Source organism: Schistocerca gregaria, chromosome 5, assembly GCF_023897955.1.
Source record: "Schistocerca gregaria isolate iqSchGreg1 chromosome 5, iqSchGreg1.2, whole genome shotgun sequence".
Classification (NCBI taxonomy): Eukaryota; Metazoa; Arthropoda; class Insecta; order Orthoptera; family Acrididae; genus Schistocerca; species Schistocerca gregaria.
Genome location: NC_064924.1, coordinates 96,835,888 through 96,854,850, shown reverse-complemented (window position 1 = coordinate 96,854,850; position 18,963 = coordinate 96,835,888). Strand labels below are relative to the sequence as shown.

At 43.4% G+C, this 18,963-nt stretch overlaps 1 protein-coding gene across 1 annotated transcript in view; it reads left to right on the top strand.

The window, feature by feature from the left end:
• LOC126273243 (venom dipeptidyl peptidase 4-like) overlaps positions 1–18,963 on the top strand; it is a 327,710-nt gene that overhangs the window by 290,496 nt on the left and 18,251 nt on the right. Inside the window, exon 16 of the mRNA XM_049976788.1 lies at positions 14,796–15,007. Coding sequence (XP_049832745.1) covers positions 14,796–15,007 — 212 coding nt within the window. The remainder of the gene's footprint in view (positions 1–14,795; positions 15,008–18,963) is intronic.

Below are 18,963 nucleotides of genomic sequence, written 5' to 3'. Positions count from 1 at the left end.
GGATGTGTGTAATGTCCTTAGGTTGGTTAGGTTTAAGTAGCTCTAAGTCTAGGGGACTGATGACGTCAGACGTAAAGTCCCATAGTGCTCATAGCCGTTTGAGCCATTTGAAATCACAGCCACAGTGTCCAGCGATTTGTACAACCTCTGTAATTCGCGATTTCTCCTTTTCCTCAAGTTGTCTCCATCCTTCACTGGACCAAAAATCTGTCTCAGAACGTTATTTTCAAATGGCAGGAGTTTCCTTTCTGTCTTTTGCGCCATATTCCAGGTCACTGCTTCGATAGGACGACAGGTTGAACTGTTGCCCTGTAGATCGTAATCTTCGTGGAACTCGATAGAAGCCGGGACTTCAGCAACTTTCCGAGTGCGTTCTTGTGGTTTATAATTAAAAATAAACAATTTTATTTTTATTTAAAAATTATGATTTAATATTTTTAATTGACATTTCGATTTGGTAATAAAGATAGAATATAGATAAAAAGTAAAAATGTTGCTACTAGTTAAACTCGAGCTGTGACCTTTCAAATCATAAAACTTACACACTACGGCTACTGGCAATTATAATAAAATAATGGAAATGTAGTGTCTTTAAATGCTATCTGAAATCTTCTGGCCTACAAAGGAAATTCTATAAGCTTGAAGAAAATCGAATAAAGTGAAAAGCCCCTGTCTACAAGGTGCCCTTGTAAGGCTGTAGATACTCTTTGTTGAATACATTGCTGCACATCCGAATTCCTGCAGAATCTCTCATTATCCTAGTAAGACGAAGCATGAGATTGTACAATACCGGATGAATATGACGAGAGGTGGCAATTTGTGATGTACCCAGGGAGATTGTAGAACATGATCGCTTTGGTGGTTCTGGTGTTATGACGCGGGAAGGCAGTTGTCAGCCACGCTGGTGGATAAAGGAACGCACTACCAAAAGAACTCCTCGCCAACATTGTGGCCAGCATGGGGGCACGATGCAGAGCGTGCACTGCCGTTCATCTACATCTACATACATACTCCGCAATCCACCATACGGTGCGTGGCGGAGGATACCTCGTACCACAACTAGCATCTTCTCTCCCTGTTCCACTCCCAAACAGAACGAGGGAAAAATGACTGCCTATATGCCTCTGTACGAGCCCTAATCTCTCTTATCTTATCTTCGTGGTCTTTCCGCGAAATATAAGTGGCAGCACTAAAATTGTACTGCAGTCAGCCTCAAATGCTGGTTCTCTAAATTTCCTCAGTAGCGATTCACAAAAAGAACGCGTCCTTTCCTCTAGAGACTACCACCCGAGTTCCTGAAGCATTTCCGTAACACTCGCGTGACGATAAAACCTATCAGTAACAAATTTGATCATTCTTCCTATTAAGAACAATGTGTTGACATTTGCCTTGTCCTGGGTATTATCATTAATCACACTTCAGTATTCAGATTGTCATTTCTGTCCATCTCTTTGCTTAATTGTTTCAATTACCTTCTGTACTACACTGTGGTAGTACTTTGTTTGTACGGTCCAAGTTGAATTGAGCTGTTACTTGGCAGGGAGACATCATGCGAAAGCTGCCTTCGTCCTTAAGTTTTGCACACCAGCGTTCATTTGGACAACCGAATGGAACGACAATGTTTTCACCGACGAATCCTGAATCTACCTTCATCACCAGAAGACACTAGTGAGAGACTGTTGAAGTGTTGCTTTATGCATCTCCATACTTAATGGTTTGGGGTGGTATTAGATTCCACTCCCGCGCAACCCGCCTTCCCTACCAGTAGGCATCGCCAGTACACTAACCAACCAGCGTTACATCTCTCAAGTGTTGGAGCCTATTGTTCTCTCATGCCTTCGGAGCTTGTCGACGGGCACATTGTAGGAGGATAAGGCGCGACCACATGTAGCACGCAATGTTCCAGATTTCCTCGTGGCCCATCGGACTACATTGCTGCCTGTGTATCCCTGTCCTCCCGATCTCTCGCCTGTCGAAAACGTCTGGCCGATGACTGCAGAACGCAGTCGCTCCAGGATACACCACCCGCTGCTACACCAGACCGACTTTGGCAACATGTAAAGCAGCATGAAGTGCTGTACGCCAACAACACACGCAGAGCCTCTTTGATTCAATGGCGAGGCGTGTAGCAGCAGTTACAGCCAGCAGCAGTGGCAACACTCAATACTGATTTCATCATCTTTCTCATTTCAATCATGTGTTCTTTGTACAACGTGTTATCTCCCAAATCAGTCTGGCTGCAGTGTTACGGCCCTTCTTGGTGTTACATTTTGGATGGCCAGCAGTCTATAAAGGCCATGTTGGCTAGTATTACAAAGCCAGATAGGACAATCATCCAAATGTGGTTACTTCAAGTAATGAAGAAGTTGCTGCCCCACTTCAGAAACCATAAGTTCTTCTTTGGTTTGTCTGGAGTCTCCACAGATTCCACTCCGCTGTGATTGCACTTACTGTGCAGCTGTCTGTATCGCTGAGGCACGCAAGTCACCCCCACCTCGCCAAGGTTCATGATAAATTTGAGGAGGGAGGGCTATAGTTTTTATCAGTCTGTAAACGGGTCACATTTTTATGATTACTTCCCGAGCTAAGGATCACTGTATCACTACTTTTATCCACCGGCAATAGTACTCACACAACCTTTAACGGCCTTGCCTCTCCCTCAGGTTTATCGTACCTATAACGCGCCCAGAAAACCGAGAGATTTTTATACATTGACGCGACCGCAATAAAACCCTTCCGGATAACCGCTCGTGTCAGCACGCCGATGCGGTGTTGGGGGTGGCGCGCCAGGTCCGGATTTAATCAGCCCAGCGAATTAAGGACGAGAGTCGTTGTGAAAGCCAGCTTGGATGTGGTTTTTAGACGGTTTCCCGACATTCGAATGGGTGAATACCATGTCCAGCCTCAGTTAAGGGATTAGGAAATAATTACAAAACTTTGGTACACTTCGAAGTAAGTCTAGACGTCGACTTTGGAACACACAAATGGGGAACTGGCTGGAGGGGGTGGGTGACAGGAAGAGCATTCGGCCACTCTGTACCACTACCGCTGCAAAATCCGAAAATTAACGCGCCGACCCCGTGAAGATACAATATAAAAGCCAGCAAAGTGGATAAGATGTGATCGGAAAACCACGAAGCCGTAACAGTCTCAGTAAAACTCATTGCCTTCACCGGTAGAAGGCAGCATCGTTGGTAGCTATACACACACCACTTTGGACACGCAGGGGACGTGGAGAGTAAACATTCAGTAAATTGGCTTCTGTGACTGAAAGGGGGCAGAAGGATCACAGAGCGTACAGATGATGGACTGACCGACATGGATTTGATTCGCGAAGAAGTAGAAGAGAATTCTTGTGACCCCTCTCATACGCTGCGTATTTTCATCCCGACGGAATCACTTGTCAAGACACATGTCTGTTGCTCGACATCTGAAACTGTTACAGTCAACCATGGTCGGTTGCAACGTCACATTATCTTTGTACAGAAAGAGGAAGTTCTGGAATCTTGTTTTTATGAGTTGTGGCAACTTTGCAATGAGGAACATTGTTCTCGTGTTGAATTTGTGTCTGTCTTGATCTGTTCTCCATGTCCGAAGAGATAGTTTCTTGAGCAATCTAATAAAGTGGTATGTTTTACCTGTATCAGGCAGCGACCTCTGGTTGAGTACGTCGCTTGGTCATGTCACTGTCGTGATGGTCGGTGGGGGACGTTTATATTAAATATGAAGCCCTGAATTGTACTTGTTTTTGAGTTAGAAATTATTGTTAATCATTCAGGTTGTCTGCAGCAACTATTGACGTACTGAGCTAATGCCGATTCCACCGTCTTTTTCAATTACTTTACACCAGGGATTAACAGCCAACGTGCTCCGCGAATAGACGGCGAGCATAGTCTACTGCGCATGTTCTCGACATCTAACCGGGCTAGTCACGTGATTCTGGGATGACACTGCTCGCCTGCAATTTGTGGTAATAGCGTAAGATGAATATTACGCGCATTCTCCTTGTTTTATATACGTTTTTGCACGTTTGAGTTTTAGTAATAGCAATGGTGCAGTATTGTCGTTACTATGGATATAAAGAGAAGTATGTGAAAGGAGGACCAGTTACTTTTCATAGGTATGTACAATAAACGTTTAATTGTAAACGTCATATTGATATGAAGCACTTTAAATGGTGAAAACTGTGGAGGTACGGTATGGTATAATGATGTCTTGTATAGTAAAGATAATTTCTATGATTTTATGTCACGTGTTTACAAGACAAGTGCTAGATAAAACTGCAAATGTGTTTGGGTAAACTGCCAGTCTGTGTATATACAATGATGCTATGTTCACAAGCAGATAAAATTTATACATGACATTGACAAACTGACACAACAATTGGTCAGTTCACTTCCATTGCCTTGCCGGCTTCCCTTCTTTATCTCTTTTTTTTTTTTTTTTTTTGATCCCTAATCAAATGCCTGGCTCTTTTATTTCGTATTTCATAACATGATAACCACATCAAACACAGCACATGCAAAATGATGGTAACGAAGTACGATCCTTTCCTATTCAAAACTTACCAAACACTACCGGATACTTCCGCGCAAGACGCGATGCATTGTCAAATCTACAGTCAACATAACCAGAGTTCGGCTTACAATAGATAAGCTTTGCACGACATTGTGTGAAACTGAATTTTTGAAGGCTACTACATCATCTTTGTGACTCTGTCACCACAGTTGTAACTACTTTAAACAGAGTATAGCGATATGTTGAGGGTCGTAGGTTCGAGCCTTGTCTAATATAGCTGGTACGTAAAACTGGCAGTACTCAAACCAGTCACAAACGGCAATCTCAAGAAAACTGAAACACAGGCTTGTACTTCCCAATGATTTATTATTCATATGCCCAAAAACAATTTTACAAATTTTTTTACAAAACAGGCCTTCCAATAGCCGTCAATAACAAATATAACTGAAAACTTTATACAGTCTTTACAAGAGTGTATGGCGTGAAACAAGTTAAGTAAAGATCCTTCTTTTAACTAAATAACAAGTAGACCCAGATAAATTTACACTCCTGGAAATTGAAATAAGAACACCGTGAATTCATTGTCCCAGGAAGGGGAAACTTTATTGACACATTCCTGGGGTCAGATACATCACATGATCACACTGACAGAACCACAGGCACATAGACACAGGCAACAGAGCATGCACAATGTCGGCACTAGTACAGTGTATATCCACCTTTCGCAGCAATGCAGGCTGCTATTCTCCCATGGGGACGATCGTAGAGATGCTGGATGTAGTCCTGTGGAACCGCTTGCCATGCCATTTCCACCTGGCGCCTCAGTTGGACCAGCTTTCGTGCTGGACTTGCAGACCGCGTGAGACGACGCGTCATCCAGTCCCAAACATGCTCAATGGGGAACAGATCCGGAGATCTTGCTGGCCAGGGTAGTTGACTTACACCTTCTAGAGCACGTTGGGTGGCACGGGATACATGCGGACGTGCATTGTCCTGTTGGAACAACAAGTTCCCTTGCCGGTCTAGGAATGGTAGAACGATGGGTTCGATGACGGTTTGGATGTGCCGTGCACTATTCAGTGTCCCCTCGACGATCACCAGAAGTGTACGGCCAGTGTAGGAGATCGCTCCCCACACCATGATGCCGGGTGTTGGCCCTGTGTGCCTCGGTCGTATGCAGTCCTGATTGTGGCGCTCACCTGTACGGCGCCAAACACGCATACGACCATCATTGGCACCAAGGCAGAAGCGACTCTCATCGCTGAAGACGACACGTCTCCATTCGTCCCTCCATTCACGCCTGTCGCGACACCACTGGAGGCGGGCTGCACGATGTTGGGGCGTGAGCGGAAGACGGCCTAACGGTGTGCGGGACCGTAGCCCAGCTTCATGGAGACGGTTGAGAATGGTCCTCGCCGATACCCCAGGAGCAACAGTGTCCCTAATTTGCTGGGAAGTGGCGGTGCGGTCCCCTACGGCACTGCGTAGGATCCTACGGTCTTGGCGTGCATCCGTGCGTCGCTGCGGTCCGGTCCCAGGTCGACGGGCACGTGCACCTTCCGCCGACTACTGGCGACAACATCGATGTACTGTGGAGACCTCACGCCCCACGTGTTGAGCAATTCGGCGGTACGTCCACCCGGCCTCCCGCATGCCCACTATACGCCCTCGCTCAAAGTCCGTCAACTGCACATACGGTTCACGTCCACGCTGTCGCGGCATGCTACCAGTGTCAAAGACTGCGATGGAGCTCCGTATGCCACGGCAAACTGGCTGACACTGACGGCGGCGGTGCACAAATGCTGCGCAGCTAACGCCATTCGACGGCCAACACCGCGGTTCCTGGTGTGTCCGCTGTGGCGTGCGTGTGATCATTGCTTGTGCAGCCCTCTCGCAGTGTCCGGAGCAAGTATGGTGGGTCTGACACACCGGTGTCAATGTGTTCTTTTTTCCATTTCCAGGAGTGTAGATGAGAAGCATAATTGCCCACAAATTTAACAGGAATTTACAGGGACTACGTCCCCATATTAAATAACAAATTTTAAGTAAAAGAGCAAATTCTCCAACAGGGACCTTAATCAATAAACAGATCATAGAACAATGGAATTCCACCAGTTATATAATGACTAATTCCACTGAACTCAATCGTGAAATCCCTTTCAAGTGTAACAACAATATTTAGGCAGATATGACAGTTATCGTAATAGTCAGTTTAAGTTCCACGCAACAGCGGGCACACTCAAACAGATGACCCACCCTAATACAAGAGTGACCAAACTACTAGAACAGGGGACGCACCTTGGCACAGCCTGAACACATTATTTAGAGGAATCTCCAAATAATTACAAGAGAGAATACTCAACTTCTGTCAACTACTGTGGCGAGCAGCGACTCTGACAGCATAGAGCCAAGTAGCGCCGAGCGTCACCAAAATGTAGCCGGCCGAGCTAATGGTGTCCGATAATATTTCGATCAAGGCGCCACCTCCTGTATTCATCAATCCGGAACTGAACTGTGCCTGCTGCTCGTAGTACACTGTAACATTTAAAAAGAAAAACAAAGGACAGACAGCCAAACCAAAGGACACAACACAAATCCTGTTATTTTAGAGTTATTCCCCCACCCTTTAAATTTAATACCCTTAACTCATGCAAGACCTAAAAGAAATAGCATGGAAAATATTTACTTCTTAGAGCTCACAATTCTTTACTCTTACATGCAGACTCCAATAATAAGCATAAAGTCTGAAGAAGTTAACGGCCTGCCAAACCAAGAGCATCAAAACCCATAATACAAGAAACCAAAGTCACGGCCGCTTCAAACGAAGACTACAGAATAAAACACAAGACACTCAGGCAGCACTGCAATCACGCTGTCGTAACACTACACATGGCCTGACCTCTATCCTAGAATGACTCATGTAGCCTTCTCACTACTCACGCTTAATACTCCCGGCACTGAGCAGTGTATTACACTCTTAACGCCACTACTCAACATATGCAGGAACCAAGAGTTAATTCCTTATTCCCGACATAATGGGATAATCACATACAAATCACTGTTTCTGGCTGTGAACACAAATTACGATCAGATTGATCACAAAACACAACTTCAAAGAAATAGTAGGTGCCCGCTGTTAGTAGCACCAAATGACGAGAATCCACATCACATACATAGACACCCAGCATCACGTAGTACAATATACACACATGCTAGTGCATTGGAAGCCATCACCACCAGCCCACCGCCGACCCACTCCTCAACCCTACCCCGTAATGGTCTCTCCATGACTCGCCAACACAAAGCATACCGAAGCAACGGGCGAGCACAACTAGAGCTCCGGAGCCAAAAACCAAGAAAATTATACCTGGAAGCACCGCTCTTAAATAGCGGCCAGAAGAGGAAAACCAAAGAGAAAACGAGCATACCAGCTCGAACGCCTACTAGATAAGACGAACACTGGTGCCAGCTACTCCCCCATGGCTCAATAGCAATTTTTTTTATTTACAAATCTAATCAAAAGGGTTTGACTATTATTTTTATTCTGTCAGTTGCTTGAAATGTCATATCTGAAACTTTTAATCCTTTGCCGTGTTATTTTCACCAACATATTGACTTTATTTGCCCTTTGTTTTTTCGTCCTCTCATTCTTTTCTCGTTTGGAATCTGCCCGTATTGCCTACGAGTGTAATCTGAAACCAAGTGCCAGTGAACTCTGTTCGTCGGTTGGCAATGCGGCAGCTCGTGTAGGCAGTGTGCAGATAGTTTCAGGTAATCAGTGAAAGTGAGAGATTACATTTAGCTTTTAGCACGGAAAATGATTTTTTCTGTCTCGAATTTGCTCGTAGAGGTTAGCTTTCATAGTCGTGAACAAAGTGATCATAGTAGTACACATCACAAGGCTGTGATAAGTTTAGGACATGAGTTAAAATTCAGGCTAGGAAACATGTCTTCTGCTGCAGTTTAGCCATTGGTCACTTAAAATCAGCTGTTGACAGTGCATTTTGCATTTCCAATGTGGCAGTGTTATAGAAAGGGAAGTGTACGTAGATGAAGATGAGATATGATGCTGCGAGAAGAGTTTGACAAAGTTCTGACAGATCTAAATCGAAATAAGGCCCCTGGGGTAGCTAATATTTCGTCAAAACTACTGAAAACCTTGGGAGAGTCAGCCATGACAAAACTTTTCCTCTTAGTGTGCAAGTTGTATGAGACAGGCGAAATACCGTCAGACTTCAAGAAGAATGTAGTAATTCCAACTCCAAAAAAAGCAGGTGTTGACAGGTGTGAAAATTACCGAACCATCAGTTTAATAAGTCATGGTTATAAAATGCTAACACGAATTCTTTACAAAAGAATGGAAAATCTACTAGAAGCCGACCTCGGGAATGGTCAGTTTGGATTCCAGAGAAATGCAGCAACATGCGAGGCAATACTGACCCTAAGACTTATCTTAGAAGACAGATTAAGGAGAGGCGAATCTACATTTATAGAATTTGTAGACTTAGAGAAAGCTTTTGACAATACTGACTGGAACACTCTCTTTCAAATTCTGAAGGTAGTAGGGATATAAAAAAGGAAGCGAAAAAGTAGTGAGACAGGGTTGTAGACTATCCCCCGTATTATTCAATATGTACATTGAACAAGCAGTAAAGGAAACTAAAGAAATGTTTGGCGTAGTAATTACAGTTCAGGTAGAGAAAAAAAATTGAGGTATGTAATTCTGTTAAAAACAGCAAAGGGCTTGTAATAGCAGTTGTACGGAATGGTAGTCGAATTAAATGAGGTCACGCCAAGGAATCAGTTTAGGAAACGAGGAACTTAAAGAAGTAGATGAGTTTACCTGTTCGGGCAGTAAAATAACCGATGATGGACAACGCAGAGCGGATATAAAGTGTAGGCTGTCAACGGCAAGAAAAACATTTCTGAAGAAGAGAAATTTTTTAACATCGAATATAGATTTAAATAAATGTAAATGTTATGTGGCTGGGGCCCTCTGTCGGATAGATTTAAATGTTAGGAAGTCTTTTCTGAAGGTATTTTATCTGAGTCGTAGCCATGTATGAGAGTAAAACATGAACAATAAACAGTTTACACAAGAAGAGAATCAAAGGTTTCGCTAGTGAGGAGGTAGTGAACAGAATTGTGGAGAAGAGAAATTTGTGGTACAACCTGACTAGAAGAAGGGATCGTTGGTAGGACGCATTCTGAGGCATCAAGGGATCACCAGTTTAGTACTGGAGGGAAGTGTTTGAGGTAAAAATCGTAGAAGGAGACCTAGAGATAAATGCAGTAAGCAGATTCAGAAAGATGTAGGTTGCAGTAGTTATTCGGAGATGAAAAGACTTGCGCAGGATAGAGCAGCATGGAGAGCCGTATCAAACCAGCCTTTGGACAGAAGACCACAACAACAACAACAAGTTTACTTGTTATTCATTCACGATATTCGCACGTGTATTGCAATCTCAACACGGTTTCTTGTCGTTAACTTTTGCCAAATGTGAGCACACACCCGCGACCGTGACCACAGGGCACGCCACTCACTGCTGCCGCCTCTCCAACCTATTTCTCTCTCTCTCTGCATCCTTTTCTCTTCCGCCCTTCTGCCACCGTCGGACTGCTGCCACGCTGGCAACCTTTTAAAACGATGTCTCCACTACCTGTCACACACTCATAGCCAGTAAACTATGAAAGGGTTCAAAGTAGGAAAAACACATGATGTTAATGTGGAGACCACACTATTTTTCTGAACGGTTACCTTCTTCAGGGTACTTTTCTAAGCAAAGAACAGATCAGAGGAGCACCGAATCCAGGGAGAAATTCAGATATTAGTTTACAATTAAAAATTTAAAAAAAAGGATGTTAATAAAAATGTGAGGTAACATCTGACGTGCCCGCGGATATGGTCATCTTATAGTATCAACGAATTTTCGACTGAGATCAGCAGTCATCATATTCGCTTCTGTCAGAGAAGACAGATACACTATTAATAGGACGGATGGTTCACATTTCTATATAAAATAGCACATTAATGTGTAGCTACACATTTTCAACACATATCGTGCTGACGTGTTGGTTGCATTCTACAATTTCTTCCTGTTTTTTACGTCGCGTTCTTGACGTGTCCCTGTTTTATTTCTTGATTTTATACTTGTATTTAGGTACGCTCTTCTCAATTTTCGTCCCTCTACGAGTCACACACAACTTTATAATGCATGCAGCCACAGCCGTTGAAATTCATTGTAAACTGAAGTTGAATACTCCGCAAACAGCTGTTGAGTGATGATTTATTAACGACCAATTCCGCCGCCTTAAAGCAGCATCTCCATGTTGTTCTACATAGGGAATAAAGTATCTCGTAACCTATACACTAAAAATTGATTAATAACAGCCAGTAAGAGTATATAGCTTACAAGAATGCTTTCTTTCCTATATAGAACAACCTGAAGATGCCGCTTCACGCTGCGAAATCGAACGTTAATAAATCATCCTCCACGAGTGTATTACATTTGTACTCTCACATCCGTGTTGTTTTATTTTCATACTCAGTTTGTCCAAATCTATACGTCCAATGACTAGCGCACTTATTTATTGTACAACAGATCAGAGGATGGTCAACTCCGACCTAACTCGATTATGTTCAGATATTTATCAGCGATCACTGATTAAAATAGGAAGGGAGATTGAGCATTATGTCGGATGCTTACAAGATGTAAGTACTCGAAAGAGACGACATTATTGTGTTCTCAGAGACATTAGATGAACATATATAAAAAGACTGAGGGCTGTTCTTAAGCGTCTCCAACAAGGCGGACTCAAACTTAATCCAAGAAAGTGTCTCTTTGGAGCTGTACGCAACAATTGTGTGAGCGTGTGTGGAGAAGAGTTGGAGCAGAATTTACGAAATCCTTGCATTAGGCCACATGTTCGGGTGTTCAGACCATATCTTAATTTTATAGGAACATTCTGTGATTAGTTGCTGAGGTAGAATTCCAAAGTAGACTACCAGATTGGTCGAAGTTACGTTTGCCACGAATACCGCATTCCGTAATGGTTCAAATGGCTCTAAGCATTATGGGACTTAACATCTGACGTCATTAGTCCCCTAGACTTAGAACTACTTAAACCTAACTAACCTAAGGACATCACACACATCCATGCCCGAGGCAGGACTCGTACTTGCGACCGTAGCAGCAGCCCGGCTCCGGACTGAAGTGTCTAGAACCACTCAGCCACCTGCGGGTAGGTGTGCAGGCCGCAGATCGAATTCACCCACAGACTAACGACGAGGGCAGGTGCGCCGGCCAGCCTGGATGTGGTTTTTAGGCGGTTTTCCACATCTCACTAGATGAATACTGGATTGGTCCCCACGCCCCGCCTCAGTTACATGACTCACAGACATTTGAAAACTTTCGCACTATTTCACGGCTTCACTAGATGCAGACATCTGGGTACACTAATTCTGTCCTGGGTGGTATTGGGTGGCGACAGGAAGGGCATCCAGCCACCCTCTGACTCTAACATCGCCAAATCCGTAGTAACTAGGCTGACCCCGCATTGAAGTGGCTCTAAAGCCCAAAGAAAATTATATATATACTTTGTTTCCACCGTGTACAAACTCTGTGGATTCATCGATGAAAGGATACGAAACAGTAATGCTCTAAAGTCCGGAAATGCATGGTTTCCTTGCTGGAGACCATGTATTCAATCATACATTTTTACAGAGACTGCAGTCTAATAACGCACTGTATCATGCAGCCACAGTTACACTACATGTTGAACATTGTTTCCATGTGCCTCAACGAGTGCTTGTATGTGCCATAGCATGTTCTGTATCACATGTTCACATTGGCCAGGCTGCATCCGAAAATTGTCAAAGGCAACACGAATATGTTGCCCCACTGTCTCCATATTTTCAATGGGCTCTGCATACACGATACTTTTGAGATGGCCCCATAACCAGAAATCGCATGGGTTGAGATCTGATGAATGAGCGGATCGGTTGGAGCTGCGTCCAGCCACTACTGCTTGCAGAATGCCTTCTCGTGTTTCTATCTGTCAGTTGCCATAAGTTTTATTGCATGACACTAGGTGTGTCAGGAAATATGCAGCTTAAGAATCCCCATCTGTTACGTTACCTTTTATGAATGAGTTCTGTCTGTGACACTCGCTGGATATGAAAAACCTGGCTTTGCCTGTGCATTTCGATATAACCATTAGCCAAAGACATTTTGGTAGGCCATTTACGCATGGGCAATGTTTCATTCAGTTCTGACGTGCAAACAGACAATGACACTCTGTTATGTCAGTTGCACTAGGTGTACAAATGATCAGTAATATCAGTATGCCGTGCTGTGTTATCATGACAGAATGTAGTGTTACAGTTTAACGTGCATACTTCTCATGGCATTGATCATGTCCCCGTTGCAAATAGGTTCAACAATGCTGGCTGCAGCATGCCGCGGCATTCTTTCGAATATTTCATATATGGTCACTCACGTGTAGATACCACGTTTTATAATGTTATCAATGCATTAGTGGGGACTTTGTAATTAAGAGTTCTCTTTATATGTAAAGTTACGGGTTTGATTCAGATTTTCCCGTTTTGTGTTTGCAGGCAAATGCTTTGTAATGACGATGAGAGTGAAACTGGCCAATAGTAAATAAAAGAATTACGTAAAGTTACAGCAAAATTGGAAAGATGTCTTCATTCAACCAATACTTGAAGATTGTGGGTTCATTTATAGAGAAAATTATGTACTTATAAATGACTAACTTACTTTGGCTCCTCATCTGTCAATTCATAGACAGCAATTACCAGTCACCAAGGAGATCTCAGGTTTTGAAAAGGGTCACAATTTCTCTTGCGCGTTTACATTTTACAATCTGATTATTTCCGTAAGTTTAAGAACTCATGAGTTCACTTGTCTTGCTGGTGACTCTCACTGGGCAGAGGTAGAGACAGGTATCTCAGTCGAAGAAGGGAAATAATTCACTCAAACCTTAGCTTGGTACTTCACATGAAGTGCCTTCACTGTGTACGAAGAGGCTTATTTCCTCTGTATACCTATCGAAGACTTTTAGCAATGCCACGTGAGACAATGTATGTCTTTATTAATGTGGCGTCTTACGTGAGATATAGTTAGCACCTAAGATAGGTCGCAAATGCAACAGGAGAGGAAACTGCAACATCTGTTGTACGGCAGTTACAAATATCTGGTTGTATGCATTGTCGTTAAGGCCTAAGCTAAATTTACAGTAGATGTAATACAAAGAACATGAGCCACCAATTGCATGGTGTGTTCCGATTACAACTACAACAGTTCCTACCATTATACACAAAGCAATAATACGGAGAACTTCACAGGTCGTTGCCTGAATGTATTGTCTGCAGAAAAAAGTAATTAATCATTAGTTGTGATGTTATACATTTTTAAAGACAATAAGGCAGGTAAAATTAGTTTACTGTTCATTGTGTTCACATTTGTATTTTCTCAATATTTCTATTTTACAATGTACTTCATTATTATATTATTATTGTTGGTGTTGCCATTACTACACAGAAATAAGAGCCATTCAATAAGGGTGGGCTAACAGAAACCGATGGAACATATCTCGTTTAGTTAGTGCGCCATACACAACATATAGATAATGCTATTGTGATCTGTTGGCAGAAAAGTAGTTTTATTTGCTTGGAATTGGTCTGATGTACTACTGACACTATCATTTCCACGTAACTTATGAAGTAATATTTACAAAAACTGATGAGACTTTCATGGCCACATATTTACACCTTAGCTGTTGGGTTTTGTCTCGGTATCTTCGGCCGACGTTTTGCGTTTTTTCTGAAGTTACTCCAGCACGAGTGGCTGGCATTGTCAAAGATTCACCTTCATTGATGACAGTGGACCATTTGATTTACTTCATTTGCATCTGTATTGAACAGGATTTTAAATGGTTCAAATGGCTCTGAGCACTATGAGACTTAACATCTGAGGTCATCAGTCCCCTTGAACTTAGAACTACTTAAACCTAACTTAACTAACCTAAGGACATCACACACATCAATGCCCGAGGCAGGATTCCAACCTACGACCGTAGCAGTCGCGCGGTTCCAGACTGAAGCACCTAGAACCGCTCGGCCACTAGCGGCCGGCCAGGACTTTAACTCAGCCTGCAATTGGTGTTGAGAGTATGCATGCAGAGATACGTTTGAAAGTCCACACTCGTGCATATTCACGCTTTTTTTACTTGGCTACAATCTATATGGTTCGCAGACATACGGGAGTCAGAGCGCTACATGGGCTTTCCCACGCCAGAGGACAACGAGGAGGGCTACAACGCCAGTGACGTCACACGCCTAGCAGAGCGCTTCGCGGGAAAGAAGTTCCTGTTGATGCACGGCACCGCGGACGACACTGTGCTCTACCAGAACTCCATGGCGCTGGCTGCAGCCCTCGAGGAGGCCGGTGTGCTCTTCGACCAGCAGGTATGTTCCAGAACCTCGTCAGACCAAGTCATAAATGCACGATATTTCTTGTTAAGAACCTGAAGCCGTATTCACTGTCAATCGACTGTGACTGTTTCAAAAACATGAAAAGGTTTTACAAATACCGCTACCAGTCAAAAAATTTGTTAAGTGTTTAAATTACTTTATTAGGAACATGTTCCAAGTTTAAACCTCACCATCAGCTATAGAGGTAGTAAAAAAAAAAAAAGTAAGTGACTAGTAGCGGTGTTTCTAAAACCTTTTAATGTTTCTTTTCGATTGGCTTCTACAGATTCGATGAACTGTAGAAGTGACATCATGTAACACCGTAAGCTGCTGTTTAATTTACTCTTAAACGTGTGTACAATTTCGGTCAAAGAACCTAGTCCCTCACCTGCTGTACAAACGTCATGGATACAGTAAAATTGTAGGTAAAATGGATGTTTGAAAATTGTAATAAAACTACACTGTGCAACTCAGTGAAAGGATCACTTTTTGAAAGCCTTTGCGGCGCATGAGTTTAAAATTTAAGTGCCTACGAACTTCATCTGTAATTGTGCGGAAGCATAGTGCCTCGAGCTCAACGACGCTTCAAACAGTGAATTATCGACACATCCAAAAAAAAAAGACCATACCTCAGAAATACATATGAGCTGCAAAGTGGGTTAATGATGCCACATGGGCACCAAATTCCACCACAATTACGCCCAACGCCACCACGAATGTATCACACGCTGAGAAAGTCGTGACACCCCTTTTACCTCGTCTTTTGACGCCTCTGCAGTGGAGGTGAGAACTACGACGGCCAGCGTTAAAATCGCACGATTTCTTACTGGGTGGCCGAGGAAAACATATCACACATATAGCCACTTAGAATCGACCCGAGAAGGCGTTAGAGGGCAGCATAAATTGCATCTATGTTGATTCCCACAGCGAGCGGATGACGTTCTTGACAGCCTTCGACGCTGATGACAACTCCCGGACGCTTCAACACTTTTCTAAGTACGCCGTGAGCCAGCAACCCCACTGAATGTGATCACACTCATGTGGAGTGCAGCGCGATCGCAATTTTTCCTCTTGTGTACAATGTGGAACCACCAGGGACCGTTCAAAAACATTCAACGAAATCTCAACACGATGCGAAGCAGTAAACGATGCTCAAGGTTTTCCAGCCCTGCTATTTATACCGTCCTGTGCTGTGATCACAGAAGAGTGTGACATTGACACATGCGTGAATAAAACCAGAAAGGGGCCGTATAAGACCAGCCATCGATGCCACCTGCTCACCTTGCAGACAGATTCTGTGACAAAATTAGAATTATATTAATACCTTCAGCTGCTAACGGGCGTTGATATATATCAATGGTGACAGGTGAAACTCGAACCTGGGATCTCCTGCTTACATAGGAGACCCTGTATCCCCCTTTTTTTCATTTTCTTTTTTTAATCTCATTTTGTTCTACATTGTTCGTTGAATTTGTTCGTGGCGGACGTCCGATGACACCCGCTCACGTTGTTCGTTGATCCGTTCATTCAGTTTTTTTTTTTATTACAGAGGGTAGCTAAACACTCTGACCGAACACGCTGAGCTACCGTGCCGGCTCCATCTTAGCCACCGAGAGCACAGAGGATAGCGCGACTGCAGGGACTACCTCGCGCACGCCTCCCGCGAAACCCACATTCTCACCTTGTATGTCCACACTCTACATTCGTAATGTCCCACATCAACACACTCTTTACTCGTGGAAGACATTCTTCCCAAGTCCCATAAGAGTTCGGGGAATACGTGTGCATCCGCACAGAAGAAGAAGGTCATGGCTGGTGTTGCCAGAACTATATACGAAGGCGAGTCAAATGAAAACCTTAAATTTGTAATAACAAATCGAAATTTCGCGCCGTTATCCTGTAAGTTGGCAAGCGTGCTACAAACAGCGTGCAGAATGGCCTGTAGGTGGCAGCATAGTGTAGATGCACACATACCGTCGCAGTATCAGTACGAAGATGGCCACCCCACTTGCGACTTACACCAGGGAAGAACAGCGTTCTGTTATTTGGTTTTTGCGTAGTGAAGGTGTGAAACCTATAGAAATTCATCGAAGAATGAAGGTTCAGTACGGTGATGCATGTTTGTCACAGCAGCAAGTCTATGAATGGAGTAGGAAGTTCGCAAATGGTGTGACTTCAGTGGAAGATGCTCCTCGTCCAGGTCAGGCGCAACGAGTTGTGACTCCACAGAACATTGCAGCAGTTGAAGCCGTAGTGAAGCAAAACCGCCGAGTGACACTCAGTGACATTGCAGCATGTTTACAGATTAGTCATGAGTCAGCACACCACATTGTGCATGATGTATTCCAGTTTCACAATGTGTCTGTAAGATGGGTGCCACGGCAGCTGACTCCTGAAATGAGAGAGTGACGTGTTGATGATTGTGAAGAACTTCTTCGGCACTTTGAATGAGAAGGTGATGGCTTCCATGCAAGAATCGTTACTGGCGACGAAACCTGGGTTCACTTCCACCAACCGTAAATGAAAAGAGCGTGCAAGGAATGGCGCCATTCCTCATCACAAAAATCAAAAAAGTTTCGAAACGAACCATCAGCAGGGAAGGTTATGCTGACTCTCTCTTGGGACGGAAAAGGCGTCATTTTGGAGCATTACATGCCTAGAGGGACCACTGTTACCAGTGCATCATACACAGATCCCTTAAAAAATCATCTGCGGCCTGCAATCAAATCAAAGCGACGTGCATTGCTGTCGGCGGGCATCCTTTTGCAACATGGCAATGCAAGGCCCCACACTGCCCGTACAACAGTTGCAACATTCACAGACCTGCATTTTGAGTGTCTTCCTCATACACCATACTCACCAGACCTTGCCCCAAGTGATTCCCATATGTTTGGACCACTCAAAGACGCAATGGGAGGAAAGAAGTTCCGTTCAAATGAAGAGGTACGCCATTCGGTGCATGAATGGTTGCGCGGACTACCAAGAGATTTTTTTCTAAAGGAATTTATGCACTTTGTAAGCGTTGGAGCATTTGCATTGAGCGTGGGGGAGATTACGTTGAAAAGTGATACAGCTTTGTACCACTTCTACACAGTAAATAATATTTTTTTTTTAAATTTAAGGATTTCATTTGACTCACCCTCGTACTTTTTCTCATGTAGGGGACACTCCAGCCGGCCAAAGAGGCTTCAACACGGCTACTTTTGTTTCTAAATTCTACTATATAAACCATGCACAGGTATTATTAGTTCTCTTGTTTTCTGCGCTCTGAATAAGCCTACGTGTGATGTGCTACGGAAGGGATCAGGGCACTTCTGTTAAACAGCGAGAAAAGTGACCACAGGTAATTTATACGGGACAGACTTACGTTGAAAGTTATACTGAGTTCTAGGTAGATCTTTGCCATAAGGTCAAGGACTAAGAATATCTGAGGAATTGTGTGTGTGAGAGGAAGTAGTGCTCAGTATTAAACTCATTTACATGCCGGATAACCTATAATAGCATATGTGGACTATACAAAGGCACATTAAGAATATAAGAGCGGAATTAGACACGTAGCTTTGTTAAAGTAAAAGCGTACAAAGTTTGAATGACCGTATCGAAGTATAGTAATGGACCATAGTCATTGCTGTAATATCTTTGAGTGACGAACTATAGACATTACGGACATTTTAGTTGCTGTAATTGCTGAGAGTAGTTGTAGGATCAGCCCTCCCTTTCTCCATATACAAAACACATTCATGATCATTCAACTATTATTAAATGTTGTTAATAAAAAACTAAGGTGATTTCCACAATAGCTTGTGTATTATTCAACGATAGTCATAGGCAAGCTGTAAACAGTATCTCTGGATGACGGAAGGTTAGATTATGAAATATTACGAAGTGTAAATTGTGACTCATTTACCATCGGACAGAAATAATATAAAATAAGAAACAGTGCGGATAAG